The sequence below is a fragment of the Caretta caretta genome, chromosome 11 (genome assembly GCF_965140235.1).
Source record: "Caretta caretta isolate rCarCar2 chromosome 11, rCarCar1.hap1, whole genome shotgun sequence".
Lineage (NCBI taxonomy): Eukaryota > Metazoa > Chordata > Testudines > Cheloniidae > Caretta > Caretta caretta.
The window spans coordinates 14839832-14852494 of record NC_134216.1 but is presented as its reverse complement, the minus strand read 5'-3'; the positions used below and the strand labels follow the sequence as shown (position 1 = coordinate 14852494).

At 40.2% G+C, this 12663-nt stretch overlaps 1 protein-coding gene across 2 annotated transcripts in view; it reads right to left on the bottom strand.

The window, feature by feature from the left end:
- Positions 1 to 1839: 1839 nt before the first annotated feature.
- Positions 1840 to 12663, bottom strand: part of CCDC93 (CCC complex scaffolding subunit CCDC93) — a 105001-nt gene continuing 94177 nt past the window's right edge. For both annotated transcript variants that reach the window (XM_048869173.2, XM_048869174.2), the window contains 2 exons: positions 5906 to 6019; positions 1840 to 3033 (listed from right to left, as the gene is read on the bottom strand). In XM_048869173.2, the coding sequence (XP_048725130.2) occupies positions 2980 to 3033; positions 5906 to 6019 (168 nt within the window). In that variant the 3' untranslated portion in view covers positions 1840 to 2979. The remainder of the gene's footprint in view (positions 3034 to 5905; positions 6020 to 12663) is intronic.

The following is a 12663-nucleotide window of genomic DNA, read 5'->3' as shown; positions in this document are numbered from 1 at the left end:
AATAATTATGGGCCTGATCCTGCAGCCACTGAAGTCAGAGTTTTTCAATTTCTGTTACATCAGTGGCAGCAAAGGGCATTCAGCCCTTTGCAGGATATCGCTCTATGGCCAAGCTCATCCTGGCATGCACTGAAATAGTTCATTCTTCTCATTGCACGTTTGCATTTTCTACTCAATGTGAGCCTCTGCAATTACAGATTGCTGTCATGGGAATTTAGGCCGGGGGTAACAACATTTCAATTACTCCCCAAATCATTGCGCACACACAAAACTGAAGAGTTCTCTATGCCAGCACTTCATTAGCTTAAGCAGGTCCCAATACTCAGCCTACTGCCCAGTGCTTTCTTGATTTACTTTTCCTTATTCCATCAATGAAATAGTAATACATCATTGTGTAAAGTGATTTTAACATTTTAATTTCTAGCACAGGCAAGGTCTAAATTGAAATTCATTGTTTCAAAGGAAACTGTCACCCATTTATTTATGACCCTTCCTTGTTTGTAGAACCCACTTAGAAGACTATTTCTTTACTGACTTTGCCCTTCAGTTTGGCAAATGAGCTCATAATACCAAAGCATCTTCAGTCACAATCGTGCAAATCTTTACGCACCTGAGTAGTTCCACGGTGTAAGAGTTGGCAGGATCAAGGCCTTAGGTTACATCCTCATTATGGCAGCACAACATTTAGAAGTTTGTGTTCCTTCAGAACCAGCAGAGTGAGTACACAGTGGCCTTGACCCTTATTAGTTTGTCCTATGCTAAGTGCAAGAAGAAACCAACGCTGGCAACCAAAAATGCTTTCAAGTGCTCTTTGTGTTCTGGTCCCTTTATGGGTCCTCATGTCCCCCAGCATCAGAGAAGCCTCAGGATTTCTCTAACAAATGCTCTGCTTTGCCCATTGGCTATGGGAGGCAAAGAATAGTTGGAACCACACCTTCCTATTCTTCCCCACCCTCCAACATCAGGGGCTGAGAGCAGGGCTAGTGTATGGAGGCTCTGGCATCTCTACTTTAGAGAAAGCTGCTCAACATAGGGGTTATTCCCAAGGGTCTGTTTCTGCTCTCTTGAAGGGCTCTATTTTTGCAAATGGACTGTTTGGTTCAACAAAAACACTTTACTCACACGGTGCTGAGCTTTCTGATTTATCAGATTTTTAATGGGTCAGTATAGAGCTTAATGTTCATCTGTTAAGATTCTTATGCCATTAAGAATAATGTAGAAGAAATTTACGGTGTATACATTTTCAAGATGGACCGATGGACCCATTCAGGAGCCTGCTGATGGGCCAATATGTGGTACTGAACATAGTATCCTACGGTTTTGAAAAAGTTTAAAACAATTTACCAGACAGAATTTCCATGACCTTGCTACACATAAGCTTCCACTTCTCACCCACGTTTACAAAGATTTCTCACTTTAAATGCAGTTCAGTTTCCATAAGTTTTAAGGTCAAATCCTGCTACTGACTTCAATGGGAGTTGGATTAGGCCTTCTATGGTAATTGTTTTACCAGTATTCCTTTCAGTGACAGAGATACACAATTCTGCATTCCCACTGATGATTATGAAAGGCAATCTATCCTGATATGGGCCTCTTTTACATATACTGTGGAGTTTTATTGTTTTTATAAATTTCACAGAGGGGAAAAAAACTCAATACACAAAGGTGGCAACTCAGGTGATTAATGTGCAGAAGTGGCACACTGGAATAAGATACCCATCAGTGTGTGAGATATTAAGAATAAACATTTATACAAGTCAGTGAATGCTGTTATGCATTCTTTGTCAAAAATCTATTAAGGCTTCTAAAGAAGAGACATTTAAATACAACAGCTGCAGATCAATGTTCCAAACATTTTTATTTCACATTCACCTGCCATAGACAGTAATTTAATAGCACTGTTGTCCATGTTACTGAACACAATGAAGAACTTGGGTTTTGTTTTTTGTTTTTTTTTTTAGCAAAAGAGGATGCGTTATACATTAGCAAGTCTAGTCCAAACAACTTGCTGTTTTGTACAAGTTGTCTGAACTATAAAATACTGTATACAGATGTTCTATAAAAATTCACAAGGGGGTTCAAGTTTTTTTAAATTTTCAGGGTCAAATCCTTCTGATGTAAATTGGCAGAGCTTCCTTATCTGTAAAGGAGCTACACCAGTTTTCAGCAGCAGAATATCGGAGCTTAATCTTTCCAAATTGCAGTTGACAGAGAATTTGTGTTGACAGACGTATTTTTCAATCCAACCAGTGATACTTTAAGATCTTAGTGATTAAAATCTAATTTGTCTGGAACTAGTTAATAGCAATCCCCCTCTACATAATGCTGAAGTTTCAAAGAAAGTGGTATACAACAGCTACACTTGCTGTAATAAAAATATAGAAGTCTATAATTTTACATTAGAGAATTATGCAAGTTAAGATTCCATTTGGTTAAGTCTTAACCACCAGCTTCACATTTCTTATTGTCTGAAATCTTATCTATGGCTAAAATGTAAAACTGAAGTAAAATCTGGCTTCTTAGCAGTTGAAAAAAAGTGAAAACAAATTTTCTGTTTCACCTTTGGCTGAATTTATCAAATCACTGCTTTTTTTTTTTTTACTATACTCTCTCTTCATGGTGTCTGGATTTATTTTTTTCAAGTATGTTACAAACTTACAATACATATATATTTTTTCCTGAAGTTAGAACTAGTGCAGTATTAAATCCAAAGTACAAAATAATCCTATCTTCCTCATTGTGGAAAACAAATAAATAAAATTACACAACATTCCTAATTTACTGTACTGCATAATGGAGGTGATCAGGAATAAACAGCCACTGGAACAAGTAATGTAGAACAGAATACATATTGAAAAATAAAGACTTATATAGCAATATACATGTATCTAGGCATTGCAGGTATCACTGTTATCACAGAAAGTATTCAATTTATGGACCGAACAATCAATTATAAAATTCATTGGCTAGAGGAATTCTTCAGGAAGAACTGGCTTTCAGCTTGGATAGCAGCATTTCATTCTTACGGCACTCCTGTTGATAAAAGTAAATAGATTTTTAAATGTTAACTATAATAGTTATGGTACCCATATTCATATCAAGACTAAGCCTCCTACATTGTGAGAGCTGACAAGGAGAAATGCAAAAGGAATCTCCATTTGTCTCTTTAGGGCAACTTTATGGCTCTTTTGTGCTCCTTTGGTGACACAAAAAGGTGATAACATGGGTCAGAGTGGAGCCCAAAGTATGGTTATGAAGTGACTAAGTGACAGTGACAGTGACATCATCTAACTAGTGATTTAAGCCTTCTGACTTTAGTGACAAAAATGATTTTACTAGTTTTTGTGCCTTCCTGCTCTGCAATCCAAGGCAACCCAGAGTGAGTTTGAGTTTTTTTGATCCATGAAATCAATAGAATTGTTAACTTGGTTCCAATGGCAGGATCATTATTACAGGCGATGATGCACAAGGCAGAAGGAATCTAGCTTTATGGTCAGTCCCAAATTGAGTTTATGGTGTTGGTAGTTATGAAATCCATCGTTTTCCTTATAAACCAAACTAATTTGAAATGAAGGTCATTGATACCTGATCTGGAATCCTGCAATGCCTTTTTGCACAGAGTCTATTCTCAGAGAACTACTTCAGCAAGGTCAAGAATTATGAACATGTTTTCTGTTCCCAGTAACGTTACCATTATCCTCCAAGAGACAAAACAGGACATGCCAGGGTGTGGAAATTCCTTCAGAAGATAACTGATAAGGAGGGATTTTTTCACTCTCCACAGAAACTTAATTGCTAGAGAATGGAAACTCCTACCATAGTCATAAAAATTGCTACGCAGCTTGTCAGTCTCCCAGAGATATGTGATGCAAGGCAGGGAAAATAACCCAGCACACCAGGACAGATTAGAGGAAGCAGCCTTTTCTAACATGCAAACCCCAAAGCTCTTTTGCACAGCAGTGCTATTTTGGCATTTGCTCTCAAAGAGACAATAATTAACAGAAGCTCTGGGAAGGCTAAATCAATGAAATATTGATAGTACGTCTGCAATGTTTAGATGACAAGACCGTGCATTTCCTCTTTTTACTAGAGAAAAAATACACACAGTGTAGACAGTGTCACACAATTTAAGAACTTCTACATAAATTGCAGTATCAGAATCTCTACAAAAACCTACTACTCTTCCCCTCTTTTCTTCAAAAGACAGATTTTCATGCCACAAAAGGCTATATGTTAACAATATTCCTATTTATTACTGTAACAACTGCCACCAGGAAACACGGACAAGACTAGTGCCCTTCATACAGAGACAGCTCCTTGCACACATCTTTATCACCTCCATACTGCACTAATTAGAGTCCCTTTTATGGGTTTCCAAAAAAGATTCCATTAGACAACTGCAGTCTATTCAAAAGTTTTGATATCAGTCCATAATTAAAATTTCTTGTACTGTTACCTGAACGATTAAAGAATCGCTGAGTATTTGAAATACACTCCGTCCTATCCTCTGTATTATATATAATCCTTATCAACTATGAAAGAAATACCCAAGTCCAAGAACATTTAGGAAGTCAGGATGCCCTATCTTTGTCAATAGGAAACACAGAACATATCTGGTACAGATCATCATGGCATGTCCCACTGCCAAAATGTTATGTAAACTGAGAAATCATAAATTATGACATGCAAGAGAATGCAAATTTAAATTTTGAATTGCCTCATCTTCCGTTTTCATAAATTACAATTTCCATGTTAATTCCATTATAGAGAAATCACATTCACTGGTCTACAGTAGTTTCCATACAAGGATCTCAAAGCACAACAGCTCAGTGGACTAGCTAAATAGTATACCCATTTTACAGAAGGGTTACGTGCTGGAGCAAACCTATACCTTAGTCCACTGTCAGTGCTACATGGAAGACTCACTAATCCACTTCCTAAAACGTGCCATGCCTCCCAGCATCCATTCCTGTGTATCTGACAAGTCTTTCAAGCATATCATCCAGGATCAGTACCCAAAGAATTTACAATCAATACATAGGATGAGACAACAATCTACACATAGAATGATACAATAATAGATGGATAAAAGAAATCTCTTTTTTCTATGGATTAAGACACGATAATGGTGAAGCAATCCTCATTACCTAAAGGAACAGATGTTGTTACTGTTCGTTAAAAACAAATCCTTAACTGAGCCACTATGACATGCACGTCTAAAAAAAAAAGTAGACCATTAAAACTTAACTCTTCATGATGGGATTTTCAAAAAGTGTTGTCCTAATTCTACATCTATTGAAGTCAATGGTAAAAACACTCCTGACTTCAGTGGGAGCAGAGCAGGTCAACAATTGCTTCTGAAAATCTCACTACCTCCAAGCAGCGAGGAAGACTGCCTTCAACTTACAAGCAAATCAGGCCTGTTCTAATAATTAATTAAAATATTTGTAATTGGAAACCAATTTGCATACCTGTACCAGGGTTCTTCTCAATGAGATTTTAATGAGCTGAATGATGAACTTTTCAAAAATTACAGTTTACAGGCCAAAGAAAGATCTTTTGCTCCACCCCTACTACAAGAGTTCCAGTAATAAAGACCAGTTCTCTCCAATAATAGGAAGTGAATTGGAAAGATGACTGGGGGTTTCCTGAAAGATTAACCCTCTCCTTTGGTTTGACTCAGAGGTAGATAACCCAAAGGACGCTTGTGAAAGTTATCTGACGTGAAAATGTTTCTTGGCAAGCCAACACATCTAGACATTTGCCTGTTAACGATTGGAAGATTTGTGATCCATCTCAAAGTGACCACTTTTGAGCAGGATGGCTTTTAAGATTATTCTTAAACACACCAGTTGTTTTACTGGCTCAAATTCTCTCTACCCAATACAAACAAAAATGCTCTTACCTCTTTAAATTCTTTCACCGTTTTAAAGTAAAGCCTCTGTTTCTCTAGCAGTTCCAGGTATTCATCATTTAACTGGTCTCTTCGCATTTTGTTTTCTTGTTTCTTCTTTTCTATCTGTTTTTAATGTGCACAAAGAATGAAAGACCATGTACTATATAAGTACCAGAAACACCAAATACATTTCCAAGTAGACATTAGAGAAAGATACTTCACAAAAGACACATAATGGACTTGGCTGATTCCTTCAATGCAATAAATATTTAGACCTAGATCTTGCAAAGACTTATTTTGAGTCAATGGAATTACAGTGCACATGTTGAGCATGCATAAGTCTTTGTGAGATCAGGACCTTATTTACAGAATAGCATTCAAATATGGCAGACAATTTATTGAAATTAAAATTACAGGTGAGAAGAGCACCCAAAATATTTGTACAACAAAAAGTTATTGATGCAGTAGTGAAGGTTTGATTTGGCATCTAAGATGGTTGCCTCCATCATCTATTAACTTTGGAAAATCATACACTAATCTGGCAAATTTAATAGAAAAATTTAACTACTCTCAATCTAAGGGTCAGGAACAAAAAGTTTTAGATAAGTACTCTGACATTTTTAATGCAAATATTCTATTTCTTGATGCTTTCTGTCTCCAGCCAATGACTCCAGATGGTGTGTTGTAAGTAAAAAATGAACCCGCATTTAAAAATATAACATTCTTCATGTTCCAAATATAGCCTGTATATAGTATTTCCATCTTGTCTGTTCCTGTGGGAGACACTGGGGCTGATTCTCCACTGCCTTATGTGGTCATATACTCCTGTTCAAAGGGGGTGGGCAATGCTGTCATTCTGATTTGATAGCAGTTTGCACAGAGGAAAGGGATCACACAAGATTCCAGGCAGTGGAGAACTGGGCCTATAAATGGAGAATATCCATTTGGAGAAATTCATCAGAGGTATTTTCTACTGCTATAAAGCATTAACGTGAGCTGTTTGGGAAGCACCTGCAATTTGTTATTCCAAAACAAAGAACCAGGATGCTCCCTGAAGAGAGACCCTATCAAAACACACTGTAAAGCAAACACACTGGTAGTTCATATTGAAAAGCTGCATTCTGAGTTCCCAGCACCTAAGGCAGAGTGAAGAAGATCAGTGCTAGTGGCTTCGCACTTGGTGTACATAAACAAAAGCAGATAGGCTCTGCTGGGAGTACTACTGGAGGGAGACAAAAAGCTCCTCCTGCCTTTAGCACAATGGAGCAGTCTGCTGCTTGTCTTCTGAAGTACATCTCTTAGCAAAGAGAAGGGCAAAGAATATTCAGTCAAGTGAAAAACCCTGCTGCACTGACTATGTCTATCCCTCTCCTGCTCAAATCCCTCATAACCGGTTTCCTTCCTCAATCTCGTCAGCAAGGACTTGCACTCCCCTCATCAAACCTTGAACATTTAATGTAAAATAATTTTAAAAATATTTCATTTATTAATGAAAACAAGGAGAAACTAATATGATATGAACAAACTTAAACTTCCATCATCCCTCCTTTGCCCAATACCTCTCCTTGTGGCTGGTCATGTCAAATCTAAACTTGACTCTTCAGGGCAGGGACTGTACCTGTAGGGTCTCATGACGATAACCCTAAGGCATTACATACAAATGCTCATTAACAAATATGTACTAATACATGGTCAGTATAACAAGCACATTTTTGGTGATCAACAAAGAAATAACCGGTGAGATTTTTATTTACATTAAGGCCCCTTTAAAACTGCTCTGGCAGTGTAGAGACTCCTTAAAATAAGAATAAGATTATATTTATACCCATTTTAAGGCACCTGTATCTGACACTAGAGTGACTTTAGCATCAGCAAGAATCAGGCCCAACACATTTAAGTTAAGAACTTTTCATTTCAAAGCTGGAGAAAATCTAAATTCAGACTCTTGGGAAAAGCTGACTGTGGATCAAGTGGTGAAAAAGTTCAGGGAGCAGGAAAATCTGCTGAAAGTGGTTTGAGAGAGAGAGAGCGCGCGCACACCCTTCCCTGCGAAGAGAGAGAGGGTGAACACCCTTCCATGTGCAGCTAATTTACCTGTCCAAAGAAGTGAGGCAAGAAGCTTCTGCTAGGTGAGGGATCAATATAAAAACCAAGAGGTGAAGAATGAGTATTTTATACAGGTGTTTTGCCATCTCGGAACCTCTTTAGTCTGAAAGAATTCTTGTTCAAAGAGATGTTTGTTATCGACCTACTCATGGAGTCATGAGCTTAAGACCCACTGCTGCTCTTGAGAGCACACACTAACATCCTAAAGCAAAACACCGTTCTAAAGATATAATCCCCTTTGCAGAGGATGGATGAGAAGCACCTGTTGCTGCTAATTCTTTCACGTTTTTTAAAATAGGCAGAGTAAGTAGTACCTGGTGAAAATGGTTTCTAGATTGCTAGCCCTACATGAATCCTTCTGATGAATGGGAGAAAGTGTACACAGGCATTTCTGATGGCTCTTAATTCCAGAAGGTTGATATGCCATACAGCTTCCATGGGGGACCATTTACCCTGAACTCTATGACTGTTTAGATGGGCTTCTCAGCTTATCAGAGAGGCATCTGTTATCATCAGTGCTGGGGGGTGGTGGAGGGGGTGGATTCCTGCACAGACACTGGATGGATCTTTCCACCATTCCAGGGAATGTTTGACCTGGAGGGTATCCACAATGGCGTGCTTAGCCTGTCCTTGTTTGGCATGTAAACAGATCTGAGCCATGTCTGTAGACACCTCATGTGTCATCAGGCGTGAGATGTCACAAATGTGCATGCTGCCATGTGCCCGAGAAGCTAAAGGCCATTTCTGGCTGATGTTTGTGGGCTGTCCTGAACTGTCTCTATGATACTGGTCAGGGTGTTGAATCTGTACATCAGGAGGAACGCTCTTACTTGCACTGCATCGCGTTCAACTCGAAACATTGTACGGGAGTTAAGGTCGATTTCTGGATATTGAGTTGTAGACCCAGTTGCACAAATATGCGAACAGTCCTTTGGGTGGCGTGTCAGGCGTCTTTGAAGGAACGAACCTTGAGAAGGTGTTCTACAGATATGGGTAAATATCGATACTTAATGTTCATAGATGTGCTGCTACTCCGGAGAGAACTTTAGAAAATACTGTGGGTGCAGATGAGAAGCGGAATGGAAGTACTCTATACTGGTAGTGGTCCTGCCCAAAGGTATATTGGAGAAATCTTCTGTGGAACGGTAGGACTGAGATGCGGATGAATCCAGCAGGTGGTTGGACTAGATGACCTCCTGAGGTCCCTTCCAACCCTGATATTCAATGATGATTCTATGAAGGCATCCTGTAGGTCAAGGGCCAAGAACCATTCTCCCTGATCTAGGAATGGAATAATTGCTGCTAGTGTTATCCTGAATCTTTGCGCCTGTTTAGTGCTCTTTGATCTCTATAGGGGAAGATAGGGGTCTCCAACCTCCTTGTCTTTTGGGGATCAGGAAATATTTGGAAAAAAAGCCTCTGCCTCTGAGGTGAGCAAGGACTGGTTCTATCGCCCCTAGGCATAGCAGGTGATTTATTTCCTGACGTAACAGTCTCTTGTGAGAAAGGTCCCTGAAAAGTAACGGGGAGGGAGGGAGCTGAAGTGCATAAAGTAACCCTTGGAAATTATCTCCAAGACTCATTTGTCAGAAGTGATGTTTTCCCAATTCCGGAGAAAGAGAGCGAGGCGACACCCGAAGGAATGTGGAAGGTCTGTGTTTTGCAGCCGTTGTCGTAAGGAGTGGCTGACTGGGGCCTTGACCAAGGCAACACAACTGGTGTTTTGAGGTCAAGGGCTGAAATGTTGAAAACTGGGAGGCTGACGGTTTCTGCTTTTGCATCTTAAGTCTCTTTCATTGTGGCTCGTAGTATCACTGTGGTGGGAGGAACTGGCGTGGTTGGGATCTGTGAGATGGTTGTGAACTAAATTTTTTTTTTCTGCCCCAGTGTGTAGATTCCTAGAGAGCACAGCGTGGCTCTGGAATCTTTTAAAGTGTGAAGTGATGCATCCGTCTTCGGAGCCCCGGTACTGAATAGCGGGGACATTGCTGTCTCCACAATCATAAGGTCCCTAGAAAAGCGAAATTCCTGTGGTACCATCAGAGACTGTCAATACTGACAATCTTTTATGGGATGCATGGTCTGAAGAGAGTTGTTTTGAGGTGGCTGGTGCTGAGGACTTCTCCGTCAGTACTACTAAGGTCTCTGCTCTTGTCTTTGGCAGCAGTGCCGCTGCTTCAGAGCCTGTGCCCTTCAGGTCTTTAGGCACTGCAGTGGAACTTGTTTACCGAGGATCCCTGTGTCTTCTTAATACAGCATTTTGCAGCTGCCGGTGCCGAGGTGACCAATCATGCCAGGGATCTCCTCTGGCTGGTCAGGAGGTCAGTTTGAGGGCTTGCAGCCCTCTTTTTGGAGGCTTGTGAGGGGAGTCAGAAGGTTTTCTCTCAGCTCTCCCTCCCTAGAAGTTGAAGGCTCTGGGGATGATCTCTGCCATGGAAAGGATTCAGGACCAGAGTCGGACGCTGGTTTAAAAGCACCCTCTATGAGGAGGAGTTTCAACTTTAACTCCTGGTTCCTTCGGGATCTAGCCTTCAATTGCTGGCAGAAGGTGCACTTTGGTGGGATGTGAGCCTCTCCGAGGCACCAGACGCAGTGGGAGTGTCTGTCCATAACTGGTATTGCCCCCCTACAGGAGAGGCATAGTTTAAACCAGAAGAGCTGGGCAAAAAAAAAGTGGGGGGAGAACAGGGAGAAAGAACCATTTTGGGGGGGGAAACTTAAAAGAGAAGCTCTAGAAATTCTACAAAAATAAATGGAAACTCTATAACAAGCTACAAAACACTATCAATTATAATGAAAATGAGGTAAGCAAACTGGACTGCTACTCACTGCAACTCAGGCCAAGGGCGGTTGAGAAGGAACTAAGTGTGGTTCGCCCATGCAACGCTAGTTAGCCGCGAGGCAGAGAGAGTGCACGTGCATGACAAATGGACATTGCTACCTAAAATCTTCAATCAGAGGTGCAGGGGCACAGATATACCTACAGTGGAGCACCCATAGGGACACTACTTGAAGGACCTGCAAATTCCCACACTGGCTCGGCAGGAGGGCATGGAGGAGTTGAAGGTGGGGAGACAGTCCTGCCAAGCCATCTCCAGGGGCAACGACCCTTTACCATGCCCAATATTTATCCCAATATGCCTACAGTGGCAGTGAGAAGATTGGCCATTGTTCTGTACCCACTAAACTACTCTTTGAACAATAAGCCATTTTTGTCTCTTTCCTCAGATAATTTCAGTTCTCACAGACTCAAAGGCCAGAAGGGACTATTGTGATCCTCTAGTCTTCCCTCCTGCACATCATTCCTTAATAGGCCCATAACCTCTGGCTGAGTTACTAAAGTCCTCAAATCATGATTTAAAGACTTCAAGTTACAGATAATCCATCATTTACTCCAGTTTAAACCACACTCTCACAGAACCCTTCAAGTTTGCTTTTTTCCATTAGACATCTGACAGGTAGAAGGCAGCTATCATGGGGACCTAAGGAGAAAGAATGAGCTCTCTCAGGGCCTTATCCTACTCACAATGGCTTCAATGGCAACACTACCTCTGCCTTCAATGCAGCAGGACTGAGATCTCAGAGTCTTCTCTCACATAGTGGTTGCAGATGCTGTATTGTCACCAACCAATGATAGTCATCGGACTCTATATCTTTTTTTCTAGATAACTAAATGGCTGAACTTTTGTTTTTTTAAGTGGAATCAAACAGGAGAGCAGTGGGGGTTTGCCTGGTCTTAAGAGGCTGGGGTCAATTCATAATAGAGGAAGGAAGGAAGGAGTACAAGAGATATCAATAAGGCTCCTCTTCCCTCACTCTCCCATAAAAATCTTTGATTTTCTCAGCTGTCACCAATTAAACAATTTATGGAGTAGCAGAGGTGGAGGAAGAACAACTTCGAACAATTGTTGTCATTTTTGGAGTTGTTCCTGCAGCAATTAAGTGTCATTAAAGAGTTTGTCAGCCTTCCAGAACAAACAGGCATAATTACTGCCAACTTCATGAGTAAAAAATATGCTGCTCTGAAATATTTCCATAATGTCCATAAACGCCTCAAAATCAAATGATCTCAATGGGCTTGCTAATGGAAAATCAAACAAAGCAAATAACCAACTTCACTACTGTTTGTGCCACGCAGAATTTGTCCATTCTATTAAAAAACAACTGCTCAAACAATTCGAGGCAATTCACTGCAAATTTTGAAGTACTGAAACACCTATCTCCTCCAGGACAGTGGCTAATAATAAATTCTCCATTTTTACAGAAGAGCTTCATGCTAAACTGAACTCCACTGTATCCATGTTCTCTATACATAGGTTTCATCATATTAATATCTGGAAGTCCTTGTGTGGACATTTATCCCAATAACAAAGAAACAGCATGGAGAATCTGTAACTCTCAATATGTGACATCTGGTCTAGCCTCCTCCCTGATACTCGGTCATGCTTGAGATTTCAAATTAAATAAAGAACAATTATAAAAATCCTATCATCACACATGATTCTTAGTTCTTAAGAATAGAGAATCTCAGTGGGTTCACCCACTAGGACCGGTTGACATGGTGTCATTAACTAGGCTAAAACTCACAAGTGTTATAACATTATTTGGGGGGGAAATCAAGGATACTTTTTTAGGTGAAAGGAATAAAGCAAAGATAGAAG